At 34.8% G+C, this 18,986-nt stretch overlaps 1 protein-coding gene across 1 annotated transcript in view; it reads left to right on the forward strand.

Annotated features, from left to right (window-relative positions):
• Positions 1-18,986, forward strand: part of RELN (reelin) — a 526,398-nt gene that overhangs the window by 343,419 nt on the left and 163,993 nt on the right. Inside the window, exon 20 of the mRNA XM_074268428.1 lies at positions 9,604-9,840. Within this exon, the coding sequence (XP_074124529.1) occupies positions 9,604-9,840 (237 nt within the window). The remainder of the gene's footprint in view (positions 1-9,603; positions 9,841-18,986) is intronic.

An 18,986-nucleotide genomic window follows, 5' to 3' on the forward strand; every position in this document is an offset into this window, starting at 1 on the left:
GCAGAACCCTATAATTACCTTCCATAACATTCAAATGGTATATCATACAATATTAATTTGTTCATTAAAGAAACTCATAAAGTTGCTATGACATGATAGGTTCACATGCTGTTTACTAACTTTTGGAGAAACTTTGATGGTTAATTCCTTGAATACAGGGATCATCTTCGTATTATAGAATCGATAACACTATCCTGCACAAATTAAGCACTAAATATGAATTGAATGATTGACAATGAATAAATAGAATGAAATAAACAGTTTGATGTGAAGTGAAAGAAATTTTTAAAAAATACATTCTGGGATTTAAAATATAGTAATGAATTAACAAATGAGAAAATACATCTATAACATATAACAATAACTAAAATTATGGGACATTCCATTTATTGAAAAATATGCCCAAAAGAACCTAAAAATTTTACATATGGTATTATAATTCTTTTCTCCAACTATATCATTCCTTAATGAATCTTTTCTTTACCTTCATCAGTGCTTTTACTCCCACAATCCTTTTCTATTTTCTCAGGTTGTCATTTCTGGTCTATATTCATTGACTTCACAGTTAGCCTAGGATTCACCAGTCATTTTAATCGTGTTTTCACCTATCAGTGTAATTCAATTCATTATTTATCATTATTATTACTAAATGCCTACTGTTCACCAGGAACTGTTTTAAGTACTGGGTATTTACAAATGTAAAAATTAAGTCATGCTTCTATCCTTAAAAAGCCAACATTCTACCACAAGGAACAGGAAGGAGTCAATATAAAATGTATTTCAATTACAACGGAACTTGATAAAGGACACTAACATCTAGGAAGAAAAAGGGAAGGCCTCTTAGAAAAAGTAACTCTTGATCAGAGCCTTGAAAGAAGGAGAAGAATATAAGGTGCAGAGGTGAAAAAAGAGAACTATATAGACATGAGAGATAATCTGTCCAAAGGCATATAATGGTGAGATATAATGTCATGTAAAAGCAATAGCAGGGAAGCCAGTTTAGCTGATGTATGTGAAATGAAATAAGGTGTAATCAGCTTGAAAATTGCAAAGGACTTAAATTCCAAATAGAAGTTTGTGTTTTGTCCTAGATATAATAGGGAACCATTGAAGTTTTTTGAGCTGGGGATTGACATGATCAGACTTACCCCCTCTAGAAATATCCATTTGGCAGCTAATTGGAGGATGGATTGAAAAGGAGAGAGAGTCTGGAGACAGGTAGACTAATCAGGAAATTATTGCAATTAAATAGGTGACAAATGATGTGGGCTGAACTCGACTGGTGGCAAAGAAATGTAGAAACAATACTGTGTAGATAAAAGTCAACAAAATTTGACAACTGTTTGAATATAAAAAATAAGTAGATAAATGCGATTAATGAGTAAAGAATGATTTGAAGGTCATGAACTTCAGTAACTAAATGGATGATAGTGCCTTCAACAACAACAACAAAAAAAAAAGCTTAAGAGGAGGAAAAGACTTAACTGGATTTGAAATATTATGGAACATCCAATTTAGATATTCAGCCAACAATTGTAATGTGAGGCTGAAAGTCATAAAAGTGATGAGAGCTAGATATACAACTCAAAGTTGTATTTGTGAGAAATTATATCACTTAGAGAGGGCCTATAATAGAACATTGGAATATGCATGAAGGATGCATAATAATCCTGTAGATTATGTCAGAGGAGTAGTTACACTGTAACGTGCTCTCCTGGCAGTTACAATTACTAGTCTGTCCTAGACCCACCAGAGTACCTTTGACCACTGTCCTTTGCAGTGTGAGCTCTACCCGGCTCGCCTCCTCTGAGGCCTTCTAAGGTCTCTGGCCACAATCTCTTGAATCTATAGCTTGATAACCGGTAGCGCACTCAAGAACAACCACATGTAATCTTAAAAGCCTTTATTATACCTACTCACATAATGCCCTAACTGATGCCCTGACTTGTTGGTTCCCTGGTGAACACCTGGTCAGAAGACCCATGTGTTCACTACCAAAATCCTTACCTCTTTCGGCTACCCATCTTGGCTTGGCCACCCAGGCTAGGAGCCAGGGTGAACAGCACGAGGTTAAAGAGGGCGGTTGCTGCCTGCAGTGGGCTTACATAGGGCCTGTGAGGTCACACACACAGCCAATCAGCGAGAGAGTCACCCATTACGAAACTATCTCAATATGGCCAGGATCCCGCCCAAGGGCAGTCCTAATACTTCTGGGCCTCAATCTCCCGATGCACTGTGTCCGCCCATTTAAAGGGCCCTTACAATTCCCTTTCTCTTGTTTTGCGGGAACCGCACATCTCATCAAGCTAAACTTTTAGCACCAGCTATAGTTCACTTGATCCATGAGATGACAGAGTGTTATGCCCAAGGAGGTACAAAGCAGCAAATCAGTAAACAGAAGTATGACAATGAGAACCAGGCTCAACAGTGGCCCAAATGTTCAACCCATTCATCAAAGTCATACTCGAGATAATAGGCCAAAGAGATTGGATGCCAATGAGGTAGGATGTCAACACTGAGGTGGGAAGTCAACAAGGTAAAACATCACAATTCTAGTTAACAAATATCAGTAGGTAGGTTGTCACAATTCTAGTTACATTTATCACAGTTCTAGACCAATTCTAGTTTCTTACAATTTTCTGTTGCACTTGTCACAATCCTAGAGCAATTCTAGTTTATCACAATTCTCAATTGCATTTTTCACAATTCTAGAACAATTCTAGCTTATCACAATTCTCTATTGCACTTTTCACAATCCTAGAGCAATTCTAGTTTATCACAATTCTCAATTGCACTTTTCACAATTCTAGAACAATTCTAGCTTATCACAATTCTCTATTGCACTTTTCACAATCCTAGAGCAATTCTAGTTTATCACAATTCTCAATTGCACTTTTCACAATTCTAGAACAATTCTAGCTTATCACAATTCTCTATTGCACTTTTCACAATCCTAGAGCAATTCTAGCTTATCACAATTCTCTATTGCACTTTTCACAATTCTAGAACAATTCTAGTTTCACAGGTGCACATAAGCAGTCATGTCCAGTAACATTGTCTCAATAACAATGGCAGGTGGGTGTGTTGGTTTTTCACCCACTAATTTAAAAGCATAGTCCTTCAATAGAAAGCATAGGGCAAAGCCTCTTCCCAGGCCACCATATGGCAAGTGGCCACGGGAGAAGCAAGCAGGCCCATTGTCCATTTACAGTCTTTATATTGCATATCACCCAAAACAGTCCATCTCAGCTGCAACACTGGAACCGTGTCTGCTGTCTCTGGTGTCACGGTCAGGAGGGGCATTGCTGCCATCAGTGTCTGGAGGGCTGCGGACATCTGGCTGGTCCCTCTGGACTGTTGTCTGGTCCTTCTCTTGGATCCCCAGGTTACAAATGTCTCTGGTGGGGATGAACTCTGCTGCTGGATCTGCACCTAGGAAGGAATGTCCCTGGGGCCCAACTTGGGCCTTTCCAAATGCCATCCAGGCCTTTCCACATCACAGTGGAAACAAAGTTGTTGTCAAAAAGATTAACAAGTCAGACAAAAGTCAGTCTGTCACTTAGCTGCACTTTCTGTGTATACCCGAAGTGCATTGCTAAGGTAAAATGCAAAGAATTTAAAAATGTAAAACCAAAATAATTTAAAAGTGTAAAACCAAAATAGATTAAAAATATAAAACCAAAATAACTTTAAAATGTAAAATCAAAATACTTTGAAGATGTAAAATCAAAAGTGTTTAAAAATGTAAAATCAAAATTTAAAATTGTAAGCAATCACATATCCCAAAATTCCCTTCTCTTGTTTAGAAGAGATCTTGGGGATAGTCTGTGCAGTAATGACTTTACTAGAACACTCGGCTATATCCCTGAATTCTTTTGCCTAAAAATCAAAGTTTGAGTTTCTGATACCGAATTGTACTCCAGGAGTGTGAATCAATAAATCTGATATTACTTTTCCTCCTGGGTCAAAGATCACACACTGTCTATTTATTCTAGTGATTAAAACAGCAATTTTCCAACCCATTCTAAACATAAACACTGTTTTATAAGTACCCGTAGGGGGTTGGGAAATCAAGCTCACCTGTGGAAGTGGAAAATCCACGAGGTAATAAAAGAGGAGTTCCAACTCTCCAAAGACGATCCTAGCAGTTTTACAAGTATAAAACTCCACTCTCTCTAACTGCAAGGTCTTGTCCCTGTAAGGTTTCTTAGAAATTAACTGAACTGCATTTTTAAAACTTTTCTGATTATACTCAATACCCCACAATTCCTTTTTGCCTTGGGGTATAAAGCCTACTCCTGTCCTTTGAGATGAAGACACAGGAGTTTTGAATGGATTAATGGGCAGTGCAGATGGTATTATCGCCCTTCCTTTTCCTCCTCCCCCTTCTCCCTTGGCCCAAGAAGGTGAGGCAGAGGGAAGAAGAATTGGAAAATCCCCCAAAGGCTGATTTAAAATCAAACCTGAGCTTTGCACATAAAAAGAACTAAACTTCTTCTCAATGGAAGAGTAATCAATAAATTCCTTAAAACAACAATGCAGGAGGTAAACCAACAAAATGCTAAGAAGAATTTCTACAACTGAAATCCATGTGGTTCGTTTATTTCCTTCCTTAGTTTCAGCCACTGGTTTGAACTCTTCCTGTTCTATCTGTAGTAACATAGCTTTTTCTTCTTTCTCTATCTCAATCTGTAGTTTAACCTGCAATTCCAGCAACTCTTGCTGTGGCATTTTATACTCTCTACTGTCATACAATCGCATTAGCTCTAGGTTGCTCCCTCTCCTAGCTCTATTTACTGGGTGTGGGGATAGCCTTTGTGGAGCTTGATTACAAGCTTCCTGCTGTTCTTCAGTGGTGATCTTTGTTAAAAGATCTTCCATCTGGCTCTTTAACCTCTTTATATAATAAGCATTATGTTCAGCTGTGTCCTTGAGTCTGATCCCAGATTTACCTGGGTCCATATTGCTTCTCTGTCTTCCCTCTTAAGTGGCGTTTCTACCGGATCTTTCAGAATCTTAATTCTGAATATTAAATATTTTCAAAACCTGATAATTCCTGATGCGTCCACCACGTTGGGCGCCATTTGTAACGTGCTCTCCTGGCAGTTACAATTACTAGTCTGTCCTAGACCCACCAGAGCACCTTTGACCACTGTCCTTTGCAGTGTGAGCTCTACCCGGCTCGCCTCCTCTGAGGCCTTCTAAGGTCTCTGGCCACAATCTCTTGAATCTATAGCTTGATAACCGGTAGCGCACTCAAGAACAACCACATGTAATCTTAAAAGCCTTTATTATACCTACTCACATAATGCCCTAACTGATGCCCTGACTTGTTGGTTCCCTGGTGAACACCTGGTCAGAAGACCCATGTGTTCACTACCAAAACCCTTACCTCTTTCGGCTACCCATCTTGGCTTGGCCACCCAGGCTAGGAGCCAGGGTGAACAGCACGAGGTTAAAGAGGGCGGTTGCTGCCTGCAGTGGGCTTACATAGGGCCTGTGAGGTCACACACACAGCCAATCAGCGAGAGAGTCACCCATTACGAAACTATCTCAATATGGCCAGGATCCCGCCCAAGGGCAGTCCTAATACTTCTGGGCCTCAATCTCCCGATGCACTGTGTCCGCCCATTTAAAGGGCCCTTACATTACACAGTATAAAAAGAATCAAAAGAATGACCACCCACATGAGAGGAGAGTATTCAAAAAGAAGTGAAGAGCAGGACCTAACACTGTAGAGATTCAAGAAGAATGAAGATTAAGGAAATACCATTAAATCTATCAATAAAGATGTCTTTGCTAACTTTGGAGAACATAGTTTCAATTGAGTTGATGCATCAGAAACTAGATTGCAAGGAAATAAGAAATGAGGGATACAGGCAGCTTTTTTTTTTCAGGAGTTTGGCTATGAAAGGCTGGAGAAATATAGAATGATTGCCTTAAAGGATAGCAGAGTCAAGTAAAAGATTTTTTTTAAAGATGAGAATGATCTTGACTGTGTTTTAAATAATAAGGTAGAAACATTGATAGGGAAACCAACTATCAGTGAGAGATAGAGATGATCAAAAGAGCAAACTAACTATTGGAGAGCATGGGATCAGGCACATAAAAAAGAGAGATTGGACTTAGAAAAAAAAAAAATCACCTCTTCTTCATAGACTAGAGAAAAGGGGAAAGAATGGGAGTGGTGACATAGAATGGTTTGAAATGTAAACCAGAGGAGAGTGAAGTGGCCTTCTTTTTCTCAGTAAAGTATGAGGTGGGCTTTTCAGTGAAATGGGAAGATAGGAATGTGCTTCACCTTGTCTCACACTGCTTAATTTTACATGAAAACTCTATATGCCCTTTGTTAATCATAGGATTTAGAGTTGGGAGGGACTTTTAAGTCTTTAGTTTAATCTGGTTAGAGGCTCTTTATAGCTGCTAATCCTGAATCTGATATAAACATCAGTATTTTCTTAACTTTCCTGCTTGGGCCACTGAACTACTAATTAAAGTCATGAGATTAGCAAATGAACTCATTCTGTATTCATTTTAAGCTCAGGTGGAACCCTTCATTTATTGGAAGACCTTTTATTGATTCTAGGGCACAATTCACAGTAGCTATTCAAAGCTCTTCCACTTCCATCAAGCCTAAGCTTACTTTTGATTGATGCTTTGAGCAAACCTTTTCTCCTACTGTGCAGAAAAATAATTTGATATCACCCAATCTATGCTCCTTCAACTCATCTCTGTCAGTGCACCACCTAGTTGCCCCATATTATTACACAATACTTTGCTATTTGAATTCTTTAGAAATAATGGTTCATATTATATATATATATATATATATATATATATATATATGTATATATATATGTATATATATATATGTATATATATATATGTATATATATATATATTGATTTAAAGTTTGGAAGATGCTTTACAAATCTTATCTCAATGGATTCTCAAAACAACCCTATATGTTAGGTGTTATTATCCTCTTTTTGCAGATGAAGAAACCAGAGAGATTGTTACTTTTCCAGGGTCATCTAGCCAATAACTGTCTGGAATGAATTTAGAACTCAGGCTTTCCATGTCTAGTGCCCTATCCCTTATGCTAGGCTGCTTCTCAATAAAGGGAAATAATATCACACAAGAAAAAGAAAAAAAAAACAAAAAAAAAAAAACAAAAAAAAACAAATCCTACACATTACAAACTATATAAAGCTAAGATGTTCTTTCTTTTTTCAAATCAAAGCCATCAGCCTGACTTCAAAACCATGTTTCTTTGCTTACTTTGATCCTGATACTAATTTCTGCTTTTTATTTGGGGAAAAATAGGTATAGATGTGATCTCAATAATCTACAGCTCATAAATCATGAATGGCTCCCACCAAATATAAAAAGTTTTGTTTAGCATTCATTGCTTTTCACAATCATTATTAGTACCAGTCTCATTTTCCAGCTTTGAGTCAGGGCACTCTTTGATCATATAACCTATTCTCTTCAGCTCAGGAAATATTTCCCATACATTCACAAGCCACTATTTTAACAATAGTATTATTATTAATTAATTTTTCTCTTTAAAATGAAAAAGATGTGAAAATATTTGAACTAAAAAACAAAATATCTTTTAAGCTTCCAAATAAACCACTTTTAAGGCTAATTTTAAAAAGGGAGAGGCAATGTGCCATAGTAGATAAATTTCTAGCTTTGCATTCACAAAATCCTGAGTTCAAGTCTTACATCTAAGAAATATACTAGTTGTATGACAAACAGTAACTTTCTAAGACTCTGAGATGTAGAAAAGTAATTAGTCTACCTTAGTAGAGTAACTTTGCTCAGTGGGAGTCCTCTATAGCAATTAAATCTTGAGTCCGGTACAAATAAAATTAAAGTTTAATTTTTTGTTGCAAAATAAATTTCTTTCAGTTCATTTTGAACATAACAAAAACAAATTTAAAATCATTAAGTAATGTAGTTGACTATTATGCTAGCTCTTTTTTAAAATTCTAGATTCTTATCTTTTATTTACTTTCTTCCTAGAATATCCTCAGTTCTGGTATAAGACAAAATGCCAATACCTTGTAAAGGATCCACTAATTATTTTTGTTGTTAATGAAAATGAATGTGATTTTTAAGTTTTATCTTGTTTTTATATATCCATGGTTTATACATAATATAATTTAACTGTTTTCTTTATGATAACTAAGAATATGGTTTGATTCAATATGAATATGACAATATAGTTCATTTCCTCATTCCAACCAGAAAATCAATCTGAAACTCTCTTCAAAAAAATTATATGTGTGTGTGTCTATATATATATATATATATAATCTGCTTCTGAATTATCTATTTGGTCACTTTATTTTATGTGGGTTTTTTCTTCTTTATACACAAGGGAATAAAATCATCTCACTTCAGTGTGCATTTACTGAAATACCTCTCTTGGTATTTAATTGTACACTGATGGAGACAAATGTTCCACTTGCCATTTGCTTCACATCTCACCTTGTGAATATATGTGAGCAGCATGGAACTGTGATTTATGGAGCTTTCAAGCAGATGTCATTGCAGTAGCAATTAATGTATGGTCCCTGCTGCTGTATACAATAATTGCTCCTGGAAATTAGATATTATTCTTAATTTTCCTTACCGTTTGTCAGATACAGGTTTGTTGTCATAGCCGCCATGACAGATCAAGTGACCTTGGCACGTGGTGCTAAACTCATGGGAATGAGGAATCTGACAGTCCTACCAGCATAAATTTATGTGTGTTACATGAAACTCATGCGTTGCTTTACCAGTACAATATGAATCCTCACTTTGGAAAGCTGTGGCTTTAATCTTAGGTTTTACATGTAAAATGTATGGGATTACCTGTCATCGGGGGGAGGGAGTGGAAGGAGGGAGGGGATAATTTGGAAAAATGAATAAAACAAAAAAAAAAAAGAAAGAAAAAAGAAAAATCCACATTGGGTCATGAAAAAAAAATCTTAGGTTTTGTAATATTAGATGATGAAGTCATAGATATATTATAATGCTATTGATTTAGTTCTTCTCAATTTAACATTTATTAAGCACCTACTGTAGGTACCACAGGAAACAATGTTGTGTAGTAGTTAGCTGTTCTGAAATTAAGGAAATCCTGTTTCTAATACATATTCACTGTGTGGTCTTGGATAAATCATATAACCCTAAGTAACCCAGATAGTTCTCTAAGACTCTAATTTGCAGATTAGGTGCCAATTTAATAGAGAAAGTTCTTCCCTGGGAGCTCTTTACACCAAAGAAATAACAAATCTGTTTTTCTAAAGTGTCTACCATCTTGTGCAAAGCATTGAGAAAGATGCAAAAATAAATAAGATACTTTTCCTACCTACCAGGAGTTTATATACGTATCAGGGATGCTTTTTCTTTGGTAGAAGAAGAATTAACATAAGATAAGAGAAGATCTTGGCAATAAACAGAAAAAAATATATATTTTGATGCATTATATGTCCTTCAGTTAAATAATAATGTGATATAGATGTTGACATTTTTAAACTATTGAAATATCTTAAACATGTTTTTTTTTCTTTCTCCCTTCCTATCCTAAATTTTCTCTTTTTGTAGAATTATTTCTGTGGAATTACCAGCTGATGCTCAACAATTTGGAATTCAGTTCAGATGGTGGCAACCATATCACTCCTCTCAAGGAGAAGATGTATGGGCTATTGATGAGATCATCATGACTTCAATACTTTTCAATAGTATTAGTCTTGACTTCACTAATCTAGTGGAGGTCACTCAGTCTCTGGGATTCTATCTGGGAAATGTTCAACCCTATTGTGGCCATGACTGGACTCTTTGGTAAGAATATAAACACTTTAGTGTAACTAGACAATTTTAGCAGTGAAAAGATGCATTGTGAAGTATTGCTAATGGTGTAGATTTGTATAAAATTGGATTGCACTAACAAGGGAAATAATAGAAATATTCTTTGAAAATCTTTAAGTAAAATTATTTGTGTCATCTATCTTGAAAGTAGGAAGATGATGTCTTCCCGTTCTCTGACTCTTTAAACATAATTAGAAAAAAAAATGTTCTGAAAGAATTTTACTTACTTTACTACTTAGTACAGGACAGGCCTCTTTAATTTCTCCAGATGAATCTCTTTCGTTGTTATTCCTTGTAATTGTCTCCAGAGTGCATATCACCAAATGTCCAATCAATGACCTAATCATAATTAGAGGTAAATTTTATACTCCAGTGCACAGAGAATTACCTTTGATGGAATTGTGCATGTACAGTGATTTTCCATACACAGCAGGATAAAATTTTTGCTTCAAAATTACTGCTAATGGAAATGAAAGTACAGCTGATCACTTTTACTCTGAGCTCTTTCAACCTAGACAGAATGAAAGAGATCTATGAAAAATATGAAAAGATCATATTCAGTGTTTTTTGTTGAATCTTTGTTGAGAATTTTTCATGGATAGTTTCTGTGTATCATTTTTTTAAAAATTTTGTTAAGAGAGGAAGGAAAATTATTGGGCTTACGTGAGGAGATACAAGCATAAATAAAAAAAATATTCCTTTGAAGTTTATATGCTATATTTTTTAAAAATTAATTTAATTTGGCTACATACCTATAAACTATAAACTGAAATGCCTAAGTGTGTATAGTAGTTGTTTTGGTACTTTGTAATATAACAATGATACTATATCATAAATGCAAGTGCTAAATGAAGGTGTTTATTTTTTAGAAATGGTTAACATCTGCTGAAGTAAATTCTAAAGTTGCTGAATCTGTAAATTTGACAAGGGTTGAATGCATAACAGCAGTTTAATTTCTATGCTTTGATCAAATCCCTAAGAATAGTATCCTTTCATACAAGTCTGATGAATATTTTTAACCTACTGCCGCTTTAATTGGTACAGATACATTTACTCTGAGAAAGTACAATCAGAGTAATTATAGAAAAATATAAGGAAATATATATAATTGTACAATCCCCATGGGCACCTTGAATAGCACCATAGGAGTTTTATTAACAAGTACATTTGAGCAATCTGATTTGACTTTCTGATCATCTCTGGAAGAAAAGGAAGTTGACTTAGTTCTGCAAATAACACAGAATATGTTCAGGCAGTGATAATGAGAACATAGAAACACATTAACCACTTTAATAAGGACAAGAAAAGTGCTCACTGCTCATTAAACAGAAACAACTTGGTAGATCTCAAACTGTTCACATTTTCTTAGCCAGTGAGTTAGAATAAAAACCTCTTTAACAATATTGTTTCCTCAGCTGTTACTAACTAGCATATCATCTAGAACCGTGTTTCAAGAGTCAGTGTCAACATACAAGTTTAGAAAAACTTTTTCAGGAACACTTGTTACAGTATTCAAAATTAAATTGCCACATTGGAATAATTTAAAAATTCATATGTCAGTCATAAGTTCCTAATCATAAAAAAACAAGCTGATCTATTTCTTGATAGAAAACCATTGAAGTATATTATTTTATTATGTAAACATTCTTTAAGACACCTTCTAAAATGTGAACTATACTCTTCACTGACCTTGTTTCTCTCCGGGGAAATTTTTTAAGTTCCACCAGATCTGTACAAATGGCTGGTGTTAAATTAATTATTGTTGGCTTTTCCCAGCTGTGAGTTCATTTGGTTCTCATTTTCTAACTCATGACTTTCCATGAGCATGGATTGCTAAGGCAATGAGAGTGTTCTCCAGGGAAAACTTAGACAATTGCTTTTTCATTAGGAGAACTATAGTCAATATGCTATAAATCACTCTACTGCTTGTCATCATAGAGTTCTTTTTCAGCAGAGGAAAGAATTGCTTATAATTATCTGTGATGCTTTCATTTCTTCCTAAGAATCCATAAATCAGGGCCTATATCAGCTTTAAGCAATAGAATAGCTTTCTTGATAACTCTTCACAATATACATTTTAAACAAAATATTATGAAGTTAATTTTTCCTTTCATATTAAAACGCCCAAAATGGACCCAAATAACAAAAACTCCAAGAGATTCCAAAAACAAGAAACCATATTGTCAGATAATTAAATATCTAAGGACTCAGAATCAGTACTTCTGCAGAGGGATGATTATAATGGCATTTTAGAAATGTCTATTTTTCGTAGCCGAAAGGAGATGTTGGAAAGTGCATCACTGGTTAATTGAGGAGAACAAAACATGCCATCTCTTTTACTGTTTTGAAGTCATTTAAAAACCAAATTAATCATCAAAATTAAATTTATCTTCTTCCACTTTAGAAAGACAACAAGCAGCATTTTACCTGAATGATATTCCCTGAAATAGGAGCATGAAATAAGGCACACAAACATGCACAGAAACACACAGAGGGAGAGACACAGACACAGATATACACACACACATACACATATACACAGACACAGATATACACATACACACACACACACACACACACATTTAAAGGCTTGGGAGGGGATTGCTTTCTTTTTGCCTCATAAACCTTGGTTCTGAACATTTGTCCCCTTTTTCATTATGGGCAAACTTTTTCAAATTTTTGTGTGGAAATCAATTATGAAAAATTTAGGGAAAAAAATTCTAAAAATAATATTTGGCTGGTATTTGGGTTCCTAGATTATCAAAAACTTAATATCTGATATAGATTAAATATTGCACATTTATAATAAAAATGAAATACACATATATGTGTGTAGATATAGATATTTTTAATGCTAATTGTCAGAAAAAACAAAACAAGTAGCACTGAATTATTATATGATGGTTTTTAAATTTGGAAAGGTTCTGAAAATTTAATTTAATTTGAGGAGAAGATAGACACTGTCAAGGTTCTGAAGGAGATTTGGAGGAATTTTTAAATACTTCAGAGGTTGATGGCATTGGATTTTTAATCTGATTTTAATTTAATTTTCTTGAAATATTTCCTTTCCCCCATCAAAACATGTATATAACTTTTGTACATATTAGTCATAATTAGGATCATATTTTAAGTGACAAAAGGAATGAGGAGGGAAGCAAAAGAGAAATAACTTTCTGAAGTAATTGGACAAGATTTGAAAAAAGACTAGGAAAAAAGAGGACATTAAAGATAATTGCACACATGTGAGCAGTAGACTAAGGTGAAATTCAGTATAAGCAATGAAAGATAAGAAAACGGGGGAATTTGGCATGTGCATAATACTTCCCAAGAGGAAAGAAAAAGATATTTTGAAGTTTGGGGTCAGAGAGTTTCACATATTGCCCTACATTTATAATTGTTAATAAAAATTCTTCCTTATTTCCTGTATATATTTATTGTTTTGTAGATTCCACCCATTGCTCCTAGTTCTGTCCATGAGGACTAAATAGGACAAAACTAAATTTTCTTCAATTTGATAGCCCTGAAAACAATTAAGGATATCTATTATGTTTTTCCCTGAGTCTTCTCTTCTCCAGATTAAACATCCTCAGTTCCTTCAAATTATCATCATGTGAGATGAACTCAAGACCCTTCACTGTTCTTATTGCCCTACTCTGGATCCTTATCACTGTTTTGTTTACACTGTGATACGTAGAAATGAACATCTGGTATGCCAGATGAAATATTATGAGAGCAGAGTATAGTGGGGCTATCATCAATTACCAGAAATTTGACTTTTCTTACTGCTGCTCAAAATGGCTTTAACTTTTTTGACTTACTATCACATTTCTGATTCACAACAACCCTGAAGTCCACTAAAATCCCCATATCATTTGTGAAGTTGTAAATTTTATGAGGTTCTCAAGTGTAAGACTTTTCACATTTATGCCTATTTAATTTCATTTCTTTTTTTTTTTTTTTTAATTTTTTATTTTATTTTATAATTATAACATTTTTTGACAGTACATATGCATGGGTAATTTTTTACAACATTATCCCTTGCACTTACTTCTATTCAGATTTTTTCCCTTCCTCCCCAACCCCCTCCCCCCGATGGCAAGCAGTCTTATATATGTTAAATATATTACAGTATAATTTAGATACAATATATGTGTGTAGAACCGAATTTTTTGTTGCACAGGAAGAATTGGATTCAGAAGGTAAAAATAACAGTTTACATTCATTTCCCAGTGTTCCTTTTCTGGATGTAGCTGGTTCTGTCCATCATTAATCAATTGGAATTGGATTAGTTCTTCTCTATGTTGAAGAAATCCACTTCCATCAGCATACATCCTCGTACAGTATCATTGTTGAAGTGTATAATGATCTTCTGGTTCTGCTCGTTTCACTCAGCATCAGTTGATGTAAGTCTCTCCAAGCCTCTCTGTATTTCTCCTGTTGGTCATTTCTTACAGAACAATAATATTCCATAACATGCATATACCATACTTTACCCAACCATTCTCCAATTGATGGACATCCATTCATCTTCCAGCTTCTAGCCACTATGAAAAGGGCTGCCACAAACATTTTGGCACATACAGGACCCTTTCCCTTCTTTAGTAGTTCCTTGGGGTATAAGCCCAGTAGTAGTATGGCTGGGTCAAAGGGTATGCACATTTTGATAACTTTTTGGGCATAATTCCAGATTGCTCTCCAGAATGGTTGGATTCTTTCACAACTCCACCAACAATGCATCAGTGTCCCAGTTTTCCCACAGCTCCTCCAACATTCATCGTTATTTGTTCCTGTCATCTTAGCCAATCTGACAGGTGTGTAATGATACCTCAGAGTTGTCTTAATTTGCATTTCTCTGATCAATAGTGATTTGGAACACTCTTTCATATGAGTGGAAATAGTTTTAATTTCATCATCTGAAAATTGTCTGTTCATATCCTTTGACCATTTATCAATTGGAGAATGGCTTGATTTCTTATAAATTAAAGTCAATTCTCTGTATATTTTGGAGATGAGGCCTTTATCAGAACCTTTAACTGTAAAAATTTTTTCCCAATTTGTTACTTCCCTTCTAATCTTGTTTGCATTAGTTTTGTTTGTGCAGAAACTTTTTAATTTGGTGTAATCAAAATGTTCTATTTTGTGATCAATAATGGTCTCTAGTTCTCCCTTGGACACAAACTCCTTCCTCCTCCACAAGTCTGAGAGGTAAACCATCCCATGTTCCTCCAATTTATTTATGATTTCGTTTTTTATGCCTAAATCTTGGACCCATTTTGATCTAATCTTAGTATGTGGTGTTAAATGTGGGTCTATGCCTAGTTTCTGCCATACTAATTTCCAGTTTTCCCAGCAGTTTTTGTCAAATAATGAATTCTTATCCCAAAATTTGGGATCTTTGGGTTTGTCAAAGATTAGATTGCTATTTTTATTCACTATCTTGTCCTGTGAACCTAACCTATGCCACTGATCAACTAGTCTATTTCTTAGCCAATACCAAATGGTTTTGGTGACTGTTGCTTTATAATATAGCTTTAAATCAGGTACACTTAGACCACCTTCCTCTGACTTTTTTTTCATTAGTTCCCTTGCAATTCTTGACCTTTTATTCTTCCATATGAATTTTGTTGTTATTTTTTCTAGGTCATTAAAATAGTTTCTTGGGAGTCTGATTGGTATAGCACTAAATAAATAGATTAGTTTGGGGAGTATTGTCATCTTTATTATATTCGCTCGGCCTATCCAAGAACATTGAATGTCTTTCCAATTATTTAAATCTGACTTTATTCTTGTGGCAAGTGTTTTGTAATTTTGCTCATATAATTCCTGACTCTCCTTTGTTAGATATATTCCCAAATATTTGATACTATCGACTGTTATTTTGAATGGAATTTCTCTTTGTATCTCTTGCTGTTGGATTGTGTTGGTAATGTATAAAAATCCTGAGGATTTATGTGGATTTATTTTGTATCCTGCGACTTTGCTAAAATTCTGAATTATTTCTAATAGCTTTTTAGCAGAGTCTTTGGGGTTCTCTAAGTATACCATCATGTCATCTGCGAAAAGTGACAATTTGATTTCTTCATTTCCTACTCTAATTCCTTGGATCTCTTTCTCGGCTCTTATTGCCAAGGCTAGAGTTTCTAGTACTATATTGAATAGTAATGGTGATAGTGGGCAACCTTGTTTCACTCCTGATCTTACAGGGAAAGGTTCTAGTTTATCACCATTACATATGATGTTTACTGAAGGTTTTAAATATATGCTCCTTATTATTTTAAGGAATAGTCCATTTATTCCTATACTCTCAAGCGTTTTTAGTAGGAATGGATGTTGGATTTTATCAAATGCCTTTTCTGCATCTATTGAGATGATCATATGGTTTTTATTAATTTGATTATTAATATGGGACTATTTAGACTACTTACTTCTTCCTCTGTTAATCTGGGCAAGCTATATTTTTGAAGGTATTCTTCCATTTCATTTAAGTTATCGAATTTATCGGCATAAAGTTGAGCAAAGTAGCTCCTAACAATTGTTCTAATTTCCTCTTCATTAGTGGTGAGTTCACCCTTTTCATTTTCAAGACTATCAATTTGCTTTTTCTCTTTCCTTTTTTTAATCAGGTTTACTAAGGGTTTGTCTATTTTGTTGGTTTTTTCATAAAACCAACTCTTAGTTTTATTAATTAATTCAATAGTTTTTTTACTTTCAATTTTATTAATCTCACCTTTTATTTTTTGAATTTCAAGTTTTGTGTTTGTCTGGGGGTTTTTAATTTGTTCCTTTTCTAGCAATTTTAGTTGTAAGCCCAATTCGTTGGCCCTCTCTTTCTCTATTTTATGCAAGTAGGCCTGTAGAGATATAAAACTTCCCCTTATTACTGCTTTGGCTGTATCCCACACATTTTGGTATGATGTCTCATTATTGTCATTTTCTTGGGTGAAGTTATTAATTATGTCTATGATTTGCTGTTTTACCCAATCATTCTTTAGTATAAGATTATTTAGTTTCCAATTATTTTTTGGTCTATTTTCCCCTGGCTTTTTATTAAATGTTATTTTGATTGCATTATGGTCTGAAAAGGATGCATTTACTATTTCTGCCTTACTGCATTTGATTTTGAGGTTTTTATGCCCTAGTATATGATCAATTTTTGTATAGGTTCCATGAACTGCTGAGAAGAAAGTATATTCCTTTCTGTCTCCATTTAGCTTTCGCCAAAGATCTATCATATCAAACTTTTCTAGTATTCTATTTACCTCTTTGACTTCTTTCTTATTTATTTTGTGGTTTGATTTATCTAATTCTGATAGTGCAAGGTTGAGATCTCCCGCTATTATAGTTTTGCTATCTATTTCCTCTTGCAGCTCTCTTAATTTCTCTTTTAAGAATTTAGATGCTGCACCACTTGGTGCATACATGTTTAATATTGATACTGCTTCACTATTGATGCTTCCCTTTAGCAGGATATAATGCCCTTCCTTATCTCTTTTAATTAGATCAATTTTTGTTTTTGCTTGATCTGAGATGAGGATGGCTACTCCTGCTTTTTTGGTTTTGCCTGAAGCATAATAGATTCTGCTCCACCCTTTTACTTTTAGTTTGAATGTCTCATCCTGTTTCAGGTGTGTTTCCTGTAAACAACATATAGTAGGATTCTGACTTTTAATCCAGTCTGCTAACTGCTTCCTCTTTATGAGGCAGTTTGCCCCATTCACATTTATGGTTAGAAGGACTAATTCTATATTGCTTGCCATCCTATTAACCCCTGCTTATGCTTTTCCCCTTTCCTTCCCTTTTACCCTCCTATCCAGTATTAAACTGGTAAACACCACTTGCTTTTCACAGCCCTCCCTTTTTAGGATCCCTCCCCCACCTTAAAGATCCTCCCCTTATTTTACCCCTTTTCCTCGAAATTACTGTATTCCCTTCCCCTTAGCTTACTCCTTCCCTTTCACTTTTCAATGAAGTGGAAGAAGTTTCACCATAAATCGAATATGTCTATTGATACACGCTATGTTCATCTCCCTCCTTTCTTTCTCTCAGATATAATAGGTTACCTTTGCCTCTTCATGAGATGTAGTACCACCACTTTACACTTATTTATGATATAATCTCCTTTCCACCTCTAGTTTCTAAGACAAATTGTACATATGTTCTTTACATATTTTTTTGACAGAAGTATAGTTCTCAAGATTTCTTTTTACCTTTTTTAGAAGTCTCTTGAGTTCTGTATTTGAAGATCAAACCTCTTATGTAGGTCTGGTTTTTTCATCAAAAATAGATGGAATTCATTTATTTCGTTAAATGTCCATCTTCTTCCCTGGAAAACGATGCTCATTCTTGCTGGGTAAGTTATTCTTGGCTGCATACCAAGTTCCTTAGCCTTTCGGAATATCATGTTCCAGGCCCTGCGTTCTTTTAATGTGGATGCTGCTAGATCCTGTGTTATCCTTATTGTGGATCCTCCATATCTGAATTGTTTTTTTCTAGCAGCTTCCAATATCTTTTCCTTTGTCTGATGGTTCTTGAACTTGGCCACTATATTTCTTGGCGTTTTGATTTTAGGGTCCCTTTCAGTAGGTGATCGATGAATTTTCTCAATGTCTATTTTACCCTCTGTTTCCAAAACGTCTGGGCAGTTCTCTTTGATAATTTCCTCGAAAATGGTGTCCAAGCTCTTTTTTTCCTCCCATTTTTCAGGGAGTCCGATTATTCTCAAATTGTCTCTCCTGGATCTGTTTTCCAGGTCTGTTGTCTTTCTGGTAAGGTACTTGACAGTCTTTTCAATTGTTTCATTTCTCTGGTTTTGCTTGACTCCCTCTTGGTTTCTCCTTGAGTCATTCATTTCTACTTGTTCCAGTCTAATTTTCAATGATGTATTTTCTTCACTCACTTTTTTTATATCTCTTTGTAATTGTCCAATTGAGTTTTTATCTTCTATGGAATTTTTTTCCATTTTATCGATTTTATTTTTTAGAGAGCTGATTTCTTTTTCCAGCTCTCTAATCCTGTTTTCCTTGGAGTTGTTTACCTTTTCCAGCTCACTAATCCTGTTTTCCTTGGAGTTGTTTACCTTTTCTAGCTCACTAATCTTGTTTCTCAATGATTTGATTTCT

Source organism: Sminthopsis crassicaudata, chromosome 5 (genome assembly GCF_048593235.1).
Source record: "Sminthopsis crassicaudata isolate SCR6 chromosome 5, ASM4859323v1, whole genome shotgun sequence".
In the NCBI taxonomy this organism is placed as follows: Eukaryota; Metazoa; Chordata; class Mammalia; order Dasyuromorphia; family Dasyuridae; genus Sminthopsis; species Sminthopsis crassicaudata.